This window comes from Salvia miltiorrhiza, chromosome 5 (genome assembly GCF_028751815.1).
Source record: "Salvia miltiorrhiza cultivar Shanhuang (shh) chromosome 5, IMPLAD_Smil_shh, whole genome shotgun sequence".
NCBI classification, from domain to species: domain Eukaryota; kingdom Viridiplantae; phylum Streptophyta; class Magnoliopsida; order Lamiales; family Lamiaceae; genus Salvia; species Salvia miltiorrhiza.
This window is the reverse complement of record NC_080391.1, coordinates 20,414,166-20,434,555: the sequence shown is the minus strand read 5'-3', so window position 1 is coordinate 20,434,555 and position 20,390 is coordinate 20,414,166. Positions and strand designations below refer to the sequence as shown.

The 20,390-nt window shown below is 36.8% G+C and overlaps 1 protein-coding gene across 1 annotated transcript; it reads right to left on the bottom strand.

Annotated features, from left to right (window-relative positions):
* Positions 1–11,672: 11,672 nt before the first annotated feature.
* On the bottom strand, positions 11,673–19,035 carry LOC130986630 (protein IQ-DOMAIN 32-like). Its single transcript, XM_057910088.1, has 6 exons — positions 18,752–19,035; positions 15,129–15,464; positions 14,770–14,994; positions 14,189–14,272; positions 12,515–14,087; positions 11,673–12,050 (listed from the first exon to the last, which is right to left on the bottom strand). The coding sequence occupies exons 1-6, from the start codon at positions 18,833–18,835 to the stop codon at positions 12,031–12,033; spliced, it is 2,322 nt and encodes a 773-aa protein (XP_057766071.1). The 5' UTR covers positions 18,836–19,035; the 3' UTR covers positions 11,673–12,030.
* Between the last annotated feature and the right edge of the window lie 1,355 nt (positions 19,036–20,390).

The window sequence follows — 20,390 nt, the reverse complement described above, 5'->3', positions numbered from 1 at the left end:
TTGGAGCTTGCTTCAACCTATACAAGCTCTTCTTTAACTTACACGCAAGCCTTTTCTTTCTTTTGACTATAAATCCCTCATGTTGTGTTATATACAAATCTTCCTTCAAATCTCTACGAAGGAATATTGTCTTTACATCCATCTAGTATAACAACAAGTTTTCTGCGGCCACCATACTCAACATCATACTGATAGCTAATATAGTTGGGCTATTAAACAAATAGTTAAGCCAAGATTACTGCTATCTAGGTTTATATGGGCTATCAAACAAGCCCTGAGTTTTGTAATGTCCATACTCGTTAATTTGACCTACCCTGATTATGCTTCACCTTCGTTTTGCCTTGTTCTTCGTATTCAATGATGACCCCTGAACTAGATCCAAATTCTTTCATACGAATTTCTTAACTAATCATCTGATCGCGAACATAGTCATATTGCAGTTTAGTCTCCTGGGCACTAACTACAGTTACTATTCCGACCAAACTCTCTTACAGAGATGGTATAATTAGGGCAAGTAGTTCGTCATTGAACTTTATCTCAACCGACCTCAATTGTGAGACAATCATGTTGAACTCGTTTAGATGTTGCACCGGTGTATCCTCTATCATCTTCAGAGTGAATAAATGCCTTATCAAATGTACCTTGTCCTCCATCGATGATTTTTCGTACATCTCTTCCAGAATGCTCAACATCTCCTTCGCCGACCTTGCTCCAGTCGTGTGATAAGCCACAACCTTGGACAGTGATAGACATATCGCGCTCATCGTTTTTCTGTCCAACAACTCCCACTAATCCAGATCCATCCTTTCTGGTTTTGCCTTGTTGGGTTTGTACAGATCCTTACCGTACAAGTAATCCTCGATATGCATGTTCCAGAAGCCAAAGTCTAAACCATCAAACTTCTCTATAGGAATATTTCCATCGCCCATCGTGATTACTCCCACCGAACTTGGAGCTCTTCATACCAGTTGTTAGAAAATAACATATGCACAAATAACGAAAGCAATAGAAGGATACACGAGAATTATTTACCTAGTTTGTTATGATATGTAACTACATTTGGGGGGATGTCAAGCTAGGTTTTTACTATGATATTTTTCGAATGCAAGATATAGAGGAGACACAACTATTTATAATAGCGATAATTAAACCCTAATCAACTGGGCATAATTAGCTGATCATACAACAACCCAAAAGGCATTAGGCTCCATATTCCAACAAGTAGCAACCTCTTGTTTTGACAAATCAACCTCAACTCTTAAAGAGTTGCTTAAGATTCATGTTGATTTGATTTTATATGCTCATAGATCATTCTCAAACAATGGTAAATCAGAATAATATTGAAGATCAAATATTATATTAAATTTTTAATAGCATGCATGCTATTTGTTTGCAACTCCAAAATAAAAACGATGGCAAGAAAAAATATATTAAAAAAACATACTATTGAAAAAAAAAGGAAAAATAGAGAATAAAATCAAAGTACAAACAAACAAATAAAAAATTGAAATTTTAAATAAGGGGGCGTTTGGTTTTGGTTTTGGGATTAGGCAGTATAGTTTATCTAATGGTTATTTAACGTGGATAAAGCTTGATTAATAAGCTTAATTGGTGTTTGCTATTCCACCTAGACTATGCAATCTTTAGTTTGGTTTCCCATAATACGGATTGGATTATGAAAAGGATTGACATTTTTGTCCTTAATACTTTTCGAAAACCCCTCTCTACCCTTCACTCACGTTCATGTAAAACCTACATAAATCTTGCCCGCCAACACAATATTGCAAAGGATACGAACCGTTTCTCTCCATTGAAGGCAGCAAAGCGAAACCCTAGTTCCAACGATAATGAGCTCTGCAACACAAGGTTCATCTTTGCTTTCCCTTCTCACAACTATCTACCTGACCATTTGACTGTGGGATCTGAATGTTTGCTGTGCTATATGATCGCCTCAATGCCAATTGATGTTTATCTCAATACTCCATTGTCTCTGATTTCTGAATGTTGCTCTCTTTGATATTTTTTACATTAGTATATCTATAACTTTTCATTTTGGTGTTGCGCTTGTAGTATACTTTTTAAGGTTTGTTGAAAAAATGAATACCTTATTATGCCAGTTCAAATCTTAAACCAGTTCTTCTCAACGGTGATGATGCGTTTGTTATTTTATTTGCTGCAATAATAAACCATATGTTGAATGATGTGCTGAACGAAATTTTTGTGTTATACATACGTAGTAGTTGTGTTCATTTCTATATTCCAAGCCAGATAAAAACGAAATACTAGAATGTTAAGTAGGTGATTCTTTATTTCTTTAGATCTGTATCTTCTCATTTTGGTGCTGCATTTTGAACATCAAAACCAACTGGTGAATATGTCTATAGGTAGCAATGGATTCGCGCAGGGTGGCCGTGTCAACAAAACGGATAAGACACGTCGCAGTTGGTCCGTTCGGGAAGAGGAAGTACTCTTTGCTGCCTTGAAAGAGCTAGTCGCGCAAGGATGGAAGTCCGACAATGGATTCCGCGCTGGCTATTTGAATAAGTTAGAAGACGCCATCAAGAAAGAATTTCCGACCTCGGACTTGAAAGGGATGCCCCACATCAATTCGAAGGTGACGACTTGGAAAAAGACTTATAACTCACTCACACACATCCTTAAATTCAGTGGAGTTGGATTCAACGCGAAGGGCACGTTCATGATCGATTGCGACAATGAACAATGGGAGAACATTGTCAGGGTTAGTAAGCTTTTTTTATTTAAAAATTACACCTTCGTATGCGATCTACATCTTATAGTTTTCCATCTTCGTGTAGACGAATAAAAACACAAGCAATATGCGCTACAAAAGCTGGCCATATCATGACGATTGGAAAATCATTTTCGGCAAGGATAGAGCAAACGGTGATGAGGCGGAGGATCTCATGGAAGCGGCACATGACATGTACCGGAATATCGATCTCAATCCACCGATTAATCCCCTCGGTGATTATCACGTTTCACTCGAGGATATCTTCGAAAATGGTGAAATGGCTGATAGTGTAAGTCAAACCCATAAGCCCGAGGTCACTAAAAAGGGTGACGAGGAGGTGCGGGCATCTAGTAGGAAGCGGAAGCGTAGTTCGGGGATCGATGACAGAATGTTTGAGGCCTTCTCTGAGATTAGTCGGGGTACGGAAAGTAGACTTGAGATCATCGCCGAGAGTATGGGCTACGACAAAGACGTCTCAAAGGCTAGGAAGGAAGTTTTTGCTCAATTGAGTGCTATTCCCGGGCTGTCAAAAACTGATAAGTTCAAGATAACGGACTTGCTTGCGAAGGAGGTTGAGCGTCTCGACGTGTTTGCGAGTCTCCCGGATGAGGAGAAGGCCGATTACGTGTTCTACCTCCTAGATATGAAGCGTAAGTGAAAAAACTGAAGATGAGTGCCTTAATGTTATTTATTTGCAATGAACAACTTCTTGTGAGAGTTGCAACTGTGTTTGTTTTTGTTGTTGGATATTAGTCGCCTCATCTTTAAGTCTGCGTTTATTTGGTTGTTGGATATTAGTAATTATGGATTTTTGAATGTATTTTGGGGGATGTTTCTCTTATTGCCATGGCTTTATCGAAAATTTGCACTTATTTTGTGATTTTCATATGTTCAAGTTATTTGTAGCCTCATTGTTTTGTCGTATGTTCTGCTTTCTTGGGTGAATTATTCATGTTTACTCGTTCTTTTTTTTTTCACCTCAAAGAATAACAAAGTTGAGTTGCAAAATGCAAAGTTAGAGTGACAACCGATATCAAAATTCAAACTTTCAAGTTGACACCAACAGTACAGTTTATAGCAACTCAACTAAACAAACGTAAAACTCACAACATGACACCAAAACAAGAACAATTTAGGACGCTGAATTAAAACTAACAAAACAAACTTGAAACTCAAAACATGACTCCAAAAAAAGGATAATTGAGGACGCTAAATTGAAACTAACAAATTTAGATAACGACATGGCCTATTTGAAAGGGGACGACGACGCACAAGAACTTCCACCGTTCCCGGCGTCGGGATTTTTGTCGTCCTTCGGTTTCATCGGGAAAGTGTTTCTAGCAGGAAAGATAGACTCAGTTGGTTTGGCGAACTTATTCTTAATTGCCGACCATGAACCGTGCATCTTAGTCTTGGATGCCTTAGGGAAAGTCGGCTCCACAATTGAACAAGCATCGTCCGGGAAGAGTTCCTTAGACACAACTCTTTTCGGTTTAAGTATAGGGGAAGTGACCTCGTCTTCGCTAGATTCTTCGTTGATGGCTTTGTGGTCGGATTGTTTGTTGACGGTCGAAGAGTTCTCGATGAGGATGACGGTATGAGACATCTCTTCCTTGACGTCATGAATGCCGAATAAGGCACACATTTGATAGATTTCTGGCTCGCCCCTATGATAGTAGGCTCTGAAGAAACAATTTTCCTACAACATACTCAAGCCAATAAATGATCTCATAAACTATAATGTTTCATATAACTTCAAATTCAATCGCATGGAACGCGAGAATAATGGTTTGAGTACGATGCAAAAATACCTTAAAGAGCCTTATCCACACTTCGTCAGTGGCATGAACAACGTTTGAGCTTGTGTCCCAAACGATTTTGCCAAGATTCGACAGGTATTTGAAACACACGTATCGGTTGCGAAGAAAATTGACTCGTTCCTCGACTTCAATCAGGGACACGTCCGCCTTTAATTGCGAATTCAGCACCTTCATCGCATATATTAATGCGTTTGGGCAAAGATCAGGGGAAGATGGTGCACATTCTTCTTTTTTTTGGATAAGACATGCGAGGAGCATCGTATCCTTCGCGACGTCCCATTTATGGGCGTAAAGGTACAGCGTTTGGGGACCAACTTCAGGGAGAGACATCTTATCGAGTGATGGCTTTCTTGTTTTGAAGATTTGCCTTAGCTTGCGATTTTTGGTTTGAAATTATGTTGAAGTACATCTCATCTTCTTATAGTTGTCCACCATGCTTACATTTACTAATCCTAACCATAATTAATGGGGTTGTTGGGACGTTAGGGGTTGCATGGCGTCTCCCCATGCATTCTCATGTCACCTGATATTAATTCCATCTTGAAGTACCACAAATAGTCAAAAATCTTGAAGTAATTAGCATTTAAACACCTTCGATTTGTGTGGCTGAGTGGATATACCATTTTTCTAGTCAAACTCTTTTTATGCCTCCATTAACTCCATTCACCAATTTGAGAAGTGAAAGGGAGAAAAGAATTCACAAGCTTCGAGTAAAGGAAATCGACAAATATATTAAATTTGAGAGTTCAATTTTATGGTAGCACGTCTATTTAAATTTTAAGAAACCATCAACTAAAATTTAAGAGAAGATTCATACGCATTATCTGCTATTCAGCTTCTAAACAACAACCAAATTGAAGATACCATAATAGCCAAATCTGCTACATGAAGGAAATGGACGTCTCCACCAAATATAGTCGTCACATCAAAATGTCATCGCACAATAATGAACAGAAAACATGAATACATCAATTTAGTACTAACAAAACACAACCAAGATTCGTGATCAATTCAAAAGGAGGCTTCCTCAAATATCCCCATCTCCCCCTCACATTATCTTACCTATGGCAATACCAAGAAAAAGTATAGCTACAGTTAGACAAATCACGACACTGAGGACAGCCATGTACCCACGGGGAGAGTCCAAATCTGCTGCAGTAACATACACATTTGGTGCTATGCGACTAGATGGCAGGGGCTGTTGCACAGTACTATAGTGGGCAGATCCAGCAGCATGAGACATCCTTCGTGTTCCAAGGCTATGGTATTCGTCATACCAATAGAAATCTTTGTCGTGACCACCGCCCAACGGATATTTGTAGTAGAATCGCCCGGGGTTCCGCGAACCATAACTAGCGCACTTCAACTTCATATTGCCATTACCACAGCTACATGGAGGGGTTGGTGTTGATACAACGGAAGCGGCGTCCATCCTACCACACAAACCATCAAAACACAATTAAGAGGCGAGGAACATTATATAATTCAGACTTAATAAATCAACTAATTCAACAAAACTTTATAGAAAACATCAATATCATTTCAACATGCTCAATAATAAATGTATCATCAGTTAAGTAAAGCAGCCACAAATCTAATTATTGTTCAAGTAATGTGTCAACATAGATTCGGCTAATGCATTCCTCGAGGCGTTCCATTGGGGAGAACACTCAACGGTATCTACGAACTCATCATTTTCTACATCTAAATCGAAGCCACTATCTTCAACCAATGATTCAAGTTGTTGTTCAATTGGGTCGGTTGGCATCTCCATTCGAATAAAATTGTTAAGTAGAAAGGCAACCATAATTAGTCGATTTTGAACCCGTATTGGGTAAAAGGATGGGGATCGAAGAATACCCCACCTCATCTTTAAAATGCCAAATGCTCGCTCTATGGCGTTACGAGCCTTACTGTGTCTCAAATTAAACAATTCTTCCTTGTTTTGCGGCCTTGCGGTATTTGGACCCCATTCTTTCAAATGGTATCTAACACCTTTATAAGGCGTTAGAAAACCTTCGCTATTCGCGTAACCATTGTCACACAAATAGTATTTTCCCAGCAAAGTGTCATAATAGTTAAGTTTCACATGTCAAGTATGCGTAATTATTTAGATAAAGGATATGTTGAAGCATACTATCTCATAAATTTTACCCTTTGGCACTTTTAGACCATGAGGCCGGTTTATGGCATCTCTTAGTATTCGGGAGTTAGCTGCCGATCCTTCCCAACCCGTTAGGACGTAACTGAAATTTAAGTTTCGATCACAAACGCCAAGAACGTTTGTTGATATTTGACCTTTCCTTGTTCTATACTGGGGCTTATCCTCGCTACCCACCATGACACTGATGTAAGTGCCATCTAACGCACCTAAACAGCCCTATGCACAAAACACAATTTTCATGAGTTTATAACATCATTATATGAAATGTATCGATCTATGGAATCAATACAAAATCTCTTTATGCTATGTCAACCTTAAACCACTGCCACCGTTGATCCGTACAGTCGTCGGGAACAGCCTGAGGCTTGGCTAAAAAGATATCGTGCACACGTATAATGGCCCCTAAAACCGCATGGACATAATGCGAGATTGTTTGGCCGGATCTCCAAAAATCAAATCTCACAACTCGATTTTTTTTATGGTGTGCTAACTGCTAATATTGAAAGAAACATTGCTAATTGTTCTTCAACAGTAACAAATCTGCCATCCACTAGACCCCCTCTCTCACGTAAAATCACACAAAGTCTACCAAATATTCGTCGATCCATACGTAGGTTTGAAATACAATCTACGTCATTTAGACCAATCAAACGACTTAAATGTTTTTCTTGATCGGGGATCTTACTTACAAGCTCGTATGTTAGTGTCGTGTCACCACGCATTCTTTTTTTGGATTTAGCCTTAACATAATATGCAAGCATAATTGCCAAACGAATGATGTGTTCTTTCATAATCTCTTGTAATAAAAGGAAGCATATGTCACGGACACGCAGACCTGCTCTACGAGACATTAATATCACACTGCTGCAGTTATGGCTATAATCTGCAAAATACGACGACTATTTGTTGATTACACACATCTTTTATCCATTTGGACCATTGAAACAACACATATTCTCTAACTAAAATAGACATTATCATATCAAGCTAAATGCAAAAACATAGCAAGCTGTAAGCATTCATACAGCGTAATGAAGAATCTGAAAATCATCATAAAACATTTCCTGCAACCATTCAACAAGTGTAATGCAACAATTGAACATTTGTCCCTCTTAAAACATATCATGCTGACTGAAATCATTTCATGTAGCAGAATAAAGACTCACAAAAATCCCAAAAAAGTGTCATTAAAGTCATGCATCAATTTTAATGAAACAACACATATTACCCTGATAAAATAGAGAACTCTACCTATAATTCCCACTGCACTATTTAAATGTAACCTTAAATTATTCATGGAACAGAACAAAGACTCTGAAAACCATCAAAAAAGTCTCATTCATATCATTCTTCAAGTTTAATGTAACAACACATATTTCTGATCACTAAATTATTAGCAACAAATTACCGCAACTAACACGGTGCAATTGTAGCACAAATTAAGTAACCGAGTATCGTATCCACAGGGACTATTATGACGAATCACTCTAAGTAATCCTAATTATACTCTAGTAATATTCAGGCAAACGAAAGAAGGAAGGTTTAATTAACTTTAAACTAAAACGCAATTAACAATAATTAAAAAGACGTAGGAAAATCGAATATTAAAAGACAACTGATCCTAGGGTAGTAAATTCATTAACTAAATCCACATAATAAATCTATTAATCCTATGTACCAGTTTAATCCAGTTATGATGAGAGATCACTTAATTAATCAATTACTCTCGCTAGAGCAGCAACGATCGTAGATTAGTAAATTATCTATCTCCGTTAGGTCTCAAGAAAATCTACTAACTCCCAATAGCTCATAAGAATAGCTCCCTATAATCCACCTATCTCCGCTAGGTCTCAAGGTTAAGATCATATCATACATTCCTGAATCCGCTAAGCAGTTATCTCCGCTAGGTCTCAAACCGAATAGCTACACATGCAAACTATTGATAAGATAATTCACAAGAAAACAAGCACCAGGAATTATGAATCATACACTGGAAGGTAAATAGGTACTAACAAATAAATCACATAAATTCAATCAACTGTTTACAAACCCTAGAATCAGCTAAACGAAACTAGCCAGACATACTGAAATAAAACATAAACATAATTAAAAAGTACGCAATTGAAAGAACTGAATTAAATAAAATTGAAAGAATGATCTTGAATCTTCAATCTTGTGGAAATCCAATCCAAGCTCTAAAAACTGGAAAGCAATAAAAATCTAAAGCTATAAAACTGAAAAACTAAAGTTGGGAACTGAAAAAGGAACCCAAAATAGGTCAAAAGAAGACCTATTTATAGTACCAGGGTAAAATACAGAGTTTGAACTCGAAAAGGACTTGAAAAACGCCTGAAAAACGCAAAAATACGGAGGTAGCGCCGAAAACTCGGCGGGCTTCCCGGCGGTCGCCGGCCGGTCGCCGGATCCTTCCCAAAAATCCTTCTTCGGGCGGCGGTCGCCGCGGGGTCGCCGCCCCGCGCAACTTTCTTGTTTTGGTCATAACATTCTCGTCCGAACTTTGATTTATGATCCGTTTCCGCTCACGAACTCGTATCGAGACGATCTACAACTTCTATTTCAGGTAAGTTTTCCAAATTCGAACTCAATAAACCTGAAATTTCCTTCAAAGTTCGAGTAAGAAACATGTTTCAAAAGATAAAGCAAATTAAGCATAAAACAATCATCCAACACTCAGTTTCCTATAAAATTGACATCATATGAACACTAAAACCATGGAAACATGAGTGTTATCAATTTCCCTGCTAAAATAGACCTCTTTACCTATAATGCCAACTGCACTATTTAAATGTAATCTTAAATCATTCATGGAGGAGAATAAAGACTCTGGAAGCCACAAAAAAAGTCTCGTTCAAGTCATTCGTATAGTTTAATGCAGCAATACATATTTCCATGCTGGAATATACTATATAAAAATCAAGGTAACAACAATATCTAAAATGCAAGCTGAAAGCATTCGTAGAGCAGAATCAAGACTCAAAGAGGATTTGGCTGAGTCAAAAATCTAACCTTTATTGCCTCTATCCTCGTCTGTGTAAACAAAGCTGTTTTCCCTCCAATTCTGTGAAATACAGGGAGATAGCAAATCATCAATAAGCAACAATGAATTCCCCCAAACTGGGGCACGATGCAGAGATACCGGCTGGGTTACACGTAATTCGATAATCGGCGTCCTAGGGCACGAAGCAGACGCATACTCATGTTTATACCCAAAATAGATTCAACGCGAAGAACACACAAACATAGTACAGATTCGTTGCAATTAAAGCCATAATACATTCCTAAAAAAAACGACGCCCGAGTGCAGTATCAATGGATTGAATCAAATATGAGTAATGTATTTCTGGAAACGGTCGGAATCGGCGATGACAACAAATATTTCGAATATATAAATCGAAAAAAAAAATCAATAACAATACAGATAGAAGATTCGAACTTTCATCATTCTTACCGAATAGTTTGATTTCGCCTTGTTGTGATTTTTTGCTGCAGAATCGTGATGAAGGAGGAACAGATGAGGAAGGAATAGGGTTATGCCTTTCTAGATTCGAACTTTGAAGTCTGTGCGAAGGGTATAAAGGAAAAGTAGTCTCTATGGCGCCTGGGTAGCGGAGTAATCGGAGGGGGGGAGGTATTCGTAAGCTGGAGTTATCCGCCATATTTCACCCGGGCCTTGGTATTAGGCAGGGCCGCCCGCAATGCGCGTCTGGAAACCAAACACCCTACTAATCTGGACTAAATTAATTAATGTGGCGTTGAAACCAAAACCAAACGGCCCCTAAATGTATTAACAACATTGGGGTCGCACCACGTACATGTCCAGCCGCACAGCAAGCGCGTGCATGCTGTGCAAGCTGAGAAGGGTAGAATTACACGTGCACGTCATCCTTTTCAGGTGGAGCCCATCATTGATGGAAGCTTTCCAGCTATCAATTGTGCTATCTCAATTTTATACTGCCTCAATTAAACTTATTGTAAATTTCCTCCAATAGTGGAAGCCTAAAAGACCAATAAAATTGAAATCCAAACATTATATCAAAATTTTCAAACCCTAGGGGGACATTTACTTTTTCATAAGTAAGATATATGACTAAATATTTTTATTCTCAATACTAAAATCTCTCTAATCCTACCTTTTCAATAAAAAATGAATTAAACAAAATTTGCTCAAATTATAAAAGTGATAAAGAATTTTGGGATATCCCAAAATTTTAATCCATCTTAATGAACAATAAGAGCACCTCCAACGCTGGGTGCGAAGGCCGGATCGAACCCGGCCTATCGCACCCGCCGGCGTTGCTGCACCCGGGTGCAATGGGGGTGGGGCGATGGAACGCACCAGCAGCGTGTGGGAGCGAAGGAGGGGGCGTGTTTACACGCGCCCCTTTTCAAACCAAAAAAAAAAAAAAAAAATTCGTATTTTTTTTTCCTTTTTTCGTATTATTGATTTTTTTAGTATATTTCTAAAATATAATTTTAATTAAAATTTATTTATTGTTAGTTAGAATTTTCTAATTAGAACTGATCAATTAATTTAATGATTTTTAGGATTTTTTTTATTTTATGTTTGTTTTAATTTAAGTAATTTAGGATTTTAATTTCTTGTATTGCAACTTTAATTCAATCAATGTAGGATTTGAATTTGAATTCAATAAAATTTGAATTTATCAATTATTGTAAATTTAAAATGGAAACTAGAATAAAACTATATCAAAAATAAAATAAAATCCATTGCACCCAAGTGAGTGCAATACCATTGCTGGAGTGGGTGCAATAAAAGTGGGACCACTTCTATTGCACCCACTATGGGTGCAAGGGTTGTTGATGCTCTAGATCAACCTATAATCCAATCCACAAAAGTAAACACCCGGAAAAGTTTATATATTTTTTAGTTTATAGCGGAAAAGGCAAACATCGATAAATGTTGAAAGGAATTCATTGCCTCACGATTTAGTGTTAAGTACAGTTGGGACTCAGCAAATCATAAAAACAGCAAAAACTAAAACCTCAATACAGTCCATACTACAAAATACAAATATTGCCAAATTTGACTCAAATGAGACGTTTTAAGGCAAAAAAAAAAAAAACATCAGTTGAAAGTAAATAACGATATGGTAAATTTACATCCATGCTCACTGACTTTACAACTCTCTCAATAATACAATAATTGTACATATCATGAGAAAAATGGCAACGAATCTACACAGCAACCGAGAAAGCAAAATGCCATCCGGGACAAGCTCGAATATCATCAATCGCGATCACAATATTCATGTCTACCGCAGCCATTTCCGGTCTGAGTTAAGTGAACACCAAGAAGAAACAAAAATGCACGACAAAAGTTAATGAGGTGACACGAAGAAAGAACTATACGGCAAACAATTTTCTGGAGCAAACAATATCAGAAATGGATTTCAGCTGGCTTCACTACTGAGCTACCTATCACATGCTTGATTTCCAGTGACAGTACAAGGAAAAGCAAAAGTGATTCTGGTATTTTCTGGAATATATTGATAAGTATCGCTAGGCATATTGGCAGAACGCAAAACAACTAGTCGGGCAAGTTTTCAGCAATAAAATTAATTCGTTTTCCCAATCACCAGAAACTGGTATTGAGCACAGTTCAGCAATATAATATTATCAACAGTCGAGCAAGATCATTTGCATCCTTTTAATATGGGCATGAAGTTATAAAAACATAAAAATAATAAAATAATAGTAAAATAAAAAGCTTGAGTGTCATAGAAGTTTAAATAGTACCTTGAGGGGACTGGGTGCCATTTCCTTTTGCATTTTGTTGTTTTGCCTTAGATGGGGAGTGCTGAATACGAGGAGATCCTTCTCTTTCATTTCTACCAGGATGGTAGGGTCTGTTTTTTATGAGGATATCATTATCTTGTGCATCTGGACTTGATTTTAGAGATCCACTTGATAACGCTTTCGCTCTTGCTGATTTAGTTGGTTGCATGTAACTTGGTAGCGAATTTCGGCTACTACTTTCTCCTGGTTCCTGATCTGTGAGATCAAGTTTTGTTGAACCAAAGGATTTACGCCTCTTTCCAGACTTAGGCTCCTCTGACGGCTTCAAGCTACTTTGTGTGGCAGAATCACGATTGGGAGTTGAGACTAAACTCTTATCAGCAGATAAAGACTTCTTCTTATCATTGGAGTTAACTTTTCCACCATTGCTTTTCTTGGAATTGACAGAAATTTGGCTGGAAGGCGTTGCTTGAGATCCAGGGAGAGTTACATGGCTTCTTGGAGAAACTTCGGATGATGATTTGTCCACCACATGGATTGCATCAGAACCCAGTTGCACCTGCAGCATGTTGCTTTGATCGGATTCCAGCTTCTTCTCATGCCGTGGTGAGTCTGAAGCAAACACAGAATTAACACACTCACCAGCAGATGGGTGGACAGTTTCGTGTGTCTCCAAGTGATCGATATTGGAATATGACAGTTCAGTTCCCAGTATGCTGGCGTTCTCAAAAGCTTCACGTCCTAATTTCTCTCTGCTTCTAGGAGGGTCAGTTGCATCTAAAATTTTAGGTTCGAGCTCAAGATCATAGACTCCCCCATCCGACATATCCGGTGAATCAAGGGTAGAAGTAATGGAAAGCTCAGTGCCACATTCTGAGCCAGCAACTTGAATGGCCACGGCATTGGATATGGAAGCATTATCTAATCCAATTTCCGCAGACTTGAATTGTGGATCAGTATAAGCGGAACTTAGTTCTTCGAATTTTGAATGGGCAGCAATAAAAGAGGGATTGCTTGCCTTCTGAGGAAACCGTTTCCTCTCAGTTTCAGGTTTCTCAAAGGAGAACTCTTCTGACTCATGCACGAGTTGCTGAATTTGAGTTTCATCCTTAACTAAGATAGGCTTGCCATCCATCTTTTGTATCAAATCTGTTTCCGTCATTTCAACACCTGATTGTGCTATATCATATCTAGAATTTGACTCTTCAACGTTCTGCAGTTTGGCATGACTTGTCAATGGAGGGTCTGATGATGCATGGATATCTAAGTTGTCAGCATCATGAGTAATCAAGTTTTTATCCTTTGCAGATGATTCAGCTGATGGTTCGAAAGCAAAATTAAAGTCTTTCAATTCGCACTGAAATCCTGATGTAACTAAAATATCCCCTTTGCCATCAGAACACCCAAGGTTTTCCTTCTTATGCTGCTCTGGAGCTGACCCAGATTTGTCTCGCTCTTCATTGCTCACTGGTAAAATTGACATCCATCTTTCAAGCCATTTCCAGGCTGAATCTGATTTTAGAGGGTCACATTTGATGTTGATGGGCTTTGTCCTTGGCATAGATGCCATAAGCTAAAAATTAAATCCAGCAAAGAAATAAAATGTCTACATGAGTTAACTCGTCTGCCTTGGTGGAAAGATAAAATGTACTTAACCAGAACAAAATGTTTTACCTGACGAGCAAATTTATTGCCAAGTAACTTTTCAATCGAAATATAGGTGTATGTACCATTTGCCTTGGCTTCTCTTTTACTCATCTGAAACGGAAAGACATGGATGTGAAAAGTCAGGTAAAAAAGGACCCCAAAGAAATTTGTATCCATAAGGTTAAGTCCAGTAAAAGTCAAACTAGTGCAAAAAATAGAATTTTCATTCAGTCCGCAAAAGAAACGGCCAACAATAAACAGTTATAACCACTTAAAAATGAAAATCAAATAATATTTAAAAATTATACTAGTTCAAATTCGGAATGAGGAATCTTCCAAAAACTAGAGAAGATGGCTTCAAATGTATATCGAGAAAAGATGACAAGGTAACCTCAAAAACTTAATCATGGAAAGGAAGAATAGGAGAGGGGTGAAAAATTGAAAATTAAACAGGTGATTAAATGTTTTTTTTTTATATTAACAATATTAAATAAATAAATTTAAAGGCCGCACCACAGGGGACTCGAACTCAAGACCTTTGGCCTTAGGCATTAACTCCTTACTGCTTGGCCAACACACGCACACAACAGGTGATTAAATGTTGTTACCAAGACTGTTGGATTGAGATCATCCGCTGCATTGTTTGACTTCTTTTTTTTCTCAAAGTCACCCGATCCTTCAAGACGGACATAGCGTGCTCGTATAAGAGCTTGCATCTTGATAATGGCTAGAACACACCGAAGTGTACCAACAGCATGCCTTCGAACTAAATGTCCTCTAATAGCAGCTTGCAGTTTGATTATGTTCTTCTGCTTCAGAAACATCCTTCGGGTCTGGTAACACACAACAAGAACAGCGTGATACATCTATGTCTAATTAACCAAAAACAGTGTGATACATCTATGTCTAATTAACCAAGAACAACATGATACATCTATGTCTAATTAAACAACAAGAACATGCGTACCAGGTATCCCCTGATAATAGCTTGTATTAGAATGGAACTGGACTCTTTGGGGGTTGCATCTACACTACTACACTCATCTTTTTCGGTAGCTATTATGTCTGATAGATTTGAGTCCACTTGATCAGACATCTTGTCCTTTTCATCCATCCATTGAATTACAGATGCCTTTTCTGGAACAATCAAGTTTGGCTGCACTTGTAAGTTGGCAGCAGTAGACTCCGGGCTTTCTTTATCAGTGAAAGAAGGTGCTTCTGATATAATAGTGTTACTCAATACTCGATGTCTAGCAGATCTCTTCCGAAAACTCCACCCGCTCCGAGCACTTGAAACCTTGCTCTGCAAATAAGACTAAAAAGTTAACAAGGAAAGAAACAAATACCTTCACAAACTATGAGTGCTTAAGATCTGATTTCCTTTCTTAAACTCTTTAAGAGCTTCACAACATCAAACTATTTAATAGATGATCATATTTAAGTGATCTTACTATCAATCAAATTTTCCTTTAGAAACAGACAATTTCATTACTAAGAAAAAGCAGTACAAGGAACGAGTCTCCCCTAAAGTGTGTGTATATATAATAATATAATCCTAAATCGACAGTACAAGTCCAGTCCCTAGTTAAATCTGAAACAGTAGGCTCTAAATTTGATATGATTTGACCCCACCAAGCTACTCTAAACTTAACCCTGTTCCACACCTCCACTTGACAGTCCTCTTGATGCTCAATAAAAGCCTTCAATTCTGTTAGATATCCCACATCGGTTCCACATGAAAGTGTGGAATGGTATATAAGAGGGGGTCAACCCTTTACCCTTGACCATGGTTTTGGGTTAAGTTAGGGAGCCCTAACTTATATGTCTAACAATTTGGTCCAACCTCCGGATCCGGAAGTTTACGGGAGAGGGCTACCTGGGGAGAGTGCCGCACGACTCCAGGGGCTCAAAGGCGACCTACCTGGGTCAATCGAAGGCTCCCCAGAGTGAGAGCCGTCTGTGGATGTCCGGTCTTAATGGGGGATGGATTGTTACGATATCCCACATCGGTTCCACATGAAAGTGTGGAATGGTATATAAAAGGGGGTCAACCCTTTACCCTTGACCATGGTTTTGGGTTAAGTTAGGGGTCCCTAACTTATATGTCTAACAAATTCCTTTCTAGTCAAAGAGACCAGTGGAGGTGTGGAACAGGTTAAATGAAACTGAATATCAATGAATTCAGTAGTGATGCTTTACATGGCTATCCATTCCTTAAACAAATAGGTAGGAGGTTAAAGAGTGTAGCATTACGCATTATTTTTTTTGCCAATGACATCTGTTGGTACTTTTGGCTTAGTAATCCTCTGAAGGAGGAATAAAATAGATATTCAATCAATAAATACAGATAATAATCAATTTCTCAGGAAGAGAGTAGCACCATACTCCCACACAGCCAAAAACAAAGCTAGCTAAAAGGTGATTTAGTCCAATGCTATATGTTTATAAATGACATTTACCTAGCTCTCAACTATAAAAGTTGATGAAAGAACCTAGACTGAACAATAAAAGAATCAGCACGGTAAAGCTTTAAACTGGATTATGAAACTTATGTTGTACGAGTAGCTCTTGCATTAGGGACATCTCTCAAAGTGTTGTCTCATAACAAATGTAAATATCCTTCAAGTTTAATTATCTCAGAGCAATTCCAGTGTTGCCTTTTCATGTGAAATGTCATTGGTTCATATGTTTAAATTGACACCTTTAAACTACAAAGGGTATTGAAAATGAGGAAAAGTGGAATATGAATTGCTACATGACAGGTGTGCTTAGTCATAGGAATTGGGAAGCACATGTGACTTTAAAATCAAGTGCATTGATAAGCAAAAAGAATAGGGAGGCGCTGAAAATAGGAAGAATGTGTGGTTTTAGAAACTTGAAAATAATAGTAAAAGTAAAACGCAAGTAAATCACATTAAACATCAGCAATAAGATGTAGAAATTACAGATACTTCCATGTTAGTCAGATGCAGATGCAGATATATATACGAAGCACAAAAAGGTACCGTTGTTTTTATTATCATCATCTATAGCATACGGTAAAAGTTCCCACTTACTACACAGCTAAGATCATGGAATGAAAAATAAATAAATATATAAATAAAATGTCATCAAGTAACATACTAACATGTGGAGCAGTGAGCTCTTATAGTTTCTATATGCAGTCAATTTAGCAATTACTCTTAGGAGAAATTTATTTTTAAACAAACAAACATGCTTAAAATCTGACAAAGGAGCTTTCAGTTATTGATTCTACGTGATAATTTTGTAAGGTTTATTGCACACAAGCAAGTCACATGTACAAATATAGGAACATGCCATAAACGAAAATCGAAACTTCTAGTATTGCCCCTTGGCCAGCATTACAGAAGCAACACTCATAGTGTTTATATAATATCTTTGGTCATTTACTTACATACTTGAAGACAACATAGAGGGAAAAGAAAGCAAATGAAGATAAAAGCCGAATACAACTATGAGGGAGCAGGAGAGAGAGGATGTAGTGACTATGAAGCAAATATTCACAATGGAGAGGGAGGGTCTACAATATATTACCTCAGCAGAACAGGATTTTTCTATGATTATGAATCTACTAGTAAAATAGGACAGAAGAATCCCATTCTCTATAATTGCTGCAAATAGGATCTTTCCGTTTTCAACCAAGACTGGAGAGCGAGGGGGTACCACAATCAACAACCTGAATTTCTTTAGTTGCATTAAATATAGGTAAAGTAGTGTGATAATGACAAGTCATCCTCCTTATGTTAACACAATAATGCAGCAACGACAGACCACAATGGCTCATCACTACTGAGCCACAATACTGTATCCACAGTCCTCATTCCATTTGCAATAACCAACTGTGTGGCCTGACAGAAGGCCGTTTGCATAGAGCTTCCTTATCGGGACAAAGTCAATGGAAAGTTCTTAGAATATTTCAATTTTATCTAATTGGAAGAAAACCTCCTTTGATATCTTGGAACAGAACAAAAGGAAGACAATGCATTCAGGAAAGAACAACTAAATTTCTCCATGGAAGATTCCAACTTATAGCATGCCATTGCCATCTTTTCCTTGAGATGTGGCCCTAAAAAGATAGATTTTACCCCAAAAAAAAACAGCCGAGCATTTAATCAAGATTATGCATAAAAATTACAACTGTAGACTGAAAAAAGGTTATAGTGATTAGTGATTATAGGTCCATTCGCACCCAAAGTCACTCCGTCAGATTCTATTCTAGATTTCATCACTTAAAATCAGTCAGGTGATCAAATGAGCACAGAATGTATACACACACTCATCGGAAAAGGTAAAAGTAAAAAAGTCGAATTAAACTGAATAAAGTCAAATTCAGATTTAGCCACAAAGCAAGATGCATTAATGATCTCAACACTCTTACCATCCAAAAACTGAAAAACAGTGAATGCAGACTCCAACTGCTGGGAACAAACTAAAAATTAAAAGCAGCATACGTATGAACAATTGAAGCCGCAGATTCTTCAAATTCGAATCTCGAAGCGTGAAACAAGAAAAGTAAAAAGTAAAATGAAATGACAATATTTAGGAAGGAAGAAATGGATAGATATATACTTGGGGCGTTTGAAGATCGCCATGGTCGACGGAGTCGGTGCCGCAGGCGATGATCTTGAAGCACGATGCAGTTGATTTTCCCATGTTTCTTCAATCTCTGGAAATTCACTCACCTCTATCTCTCTCTCTCTGGAAAATGCTGTTTGTTTTACTACTAGTAGTCTACTACAGTACTACACTGGAGCAGGCCGGAGCAGAGCAGAGCAGTGAGGAGTTTTTGTCGTCGGAACTTGAAACAGATAGTAGGGGCATTTTCGGAAATGCGGACTCAAAATATCTTCTTAAATCTAATTGACTTGTGTCTAGATTCCGGACATAAAAACTAATGGGTGATTTTTTTTATATTTTTTTTAAGTCAAAAAACAATTTGGTTTATTATTTTATGACTATGTCTATATTTAAAATAAAGTCTGACATTTAGCATAAGTATTTCTTTGAGAATTTAAGAGCATCTTCAACGGGAGCACTTGGAGCATCCGCAGCCAGAAACCTATTAACCCCATCTTTACTTTTAATATACATTTCAGTTAAATTAAATATTAAATTAACAATATAAATTGCATTTTAAAATTCAAATTCAATCTTACATTAATTAAAAATTAAAATGCAATAATTAAAAATATTATAATAATTTTCATTTATATTTTATTTTTATTTTAAATGTATTTGTAAATTAAAATAAATATTGAATTTTAACAACAAAATGATAATTAAAATAATAATCTATATAATATATAAAAGAGCAGTATAACGGCTACTTTTTCCTATCAAAATTTCTCTCACCTCACTTTTCTTTTTTTATTTTGATTCTCTTTTAAAAATCATAAATTTTGATTCATAAAAAAATATTCAATATGGATGTTAAATTAAAGATGAAGACAAGATCTTTAATTTGATGTAAAAGTTATATAAAATAAATTTAAAATAAATAAGTTATTAGTATCATTTAAAGTCACAAAAGTATTTTTTTTCTCTCTTCTCTCTCATCCATCCTCTTTTCTCTCCTATCTTCTTTCTTTAAATGCTACGGTTCTTCATTTTTTTCATTCCTTTTTCTATTTTTATTTTATTTTATTTTATTGTTGAAATTTATTTTTAATAGTTTTTATTTATATTTTTTTCTATTATAAAAATTTAAGGCAACTAAAAAGATTAAACTTATATTTGTTCATTTTTATCAATTATAAATAATTAATTGGTAGTTCAAAAATTGAAAATTCAAATGTTTTCAGATTCATGTGTTTATTGACATTATGTTGTTCATAACTGCGATTTTTTTATTGAGATTTATGTTTGCATTTATTTATATTTAAATTATATTTAATATATGTATTTATTTATTTATTTAAAATATCGTTCAATTTCAACATTGGTCGTGCATCTCACGAGCGGGCATACTAGTCAAAAGATGAAATGGAAAATTAGAATTAAAATTATTTGGAAACTACATTAAGTTGATTTTGTATTGAATTCACATGGAAAAGTGTATGCTTGAATGCTTCTCTACAATGTGTAGTGCACTATGAAAAGAGAAAGCTACTACATTAATATGATTTTATATTGAATCTCACATCGAAAAATGTATGCTTTTCTACAATGTGTAGTGCACTATAAAAAAAACTACATTAAATTGATTTTA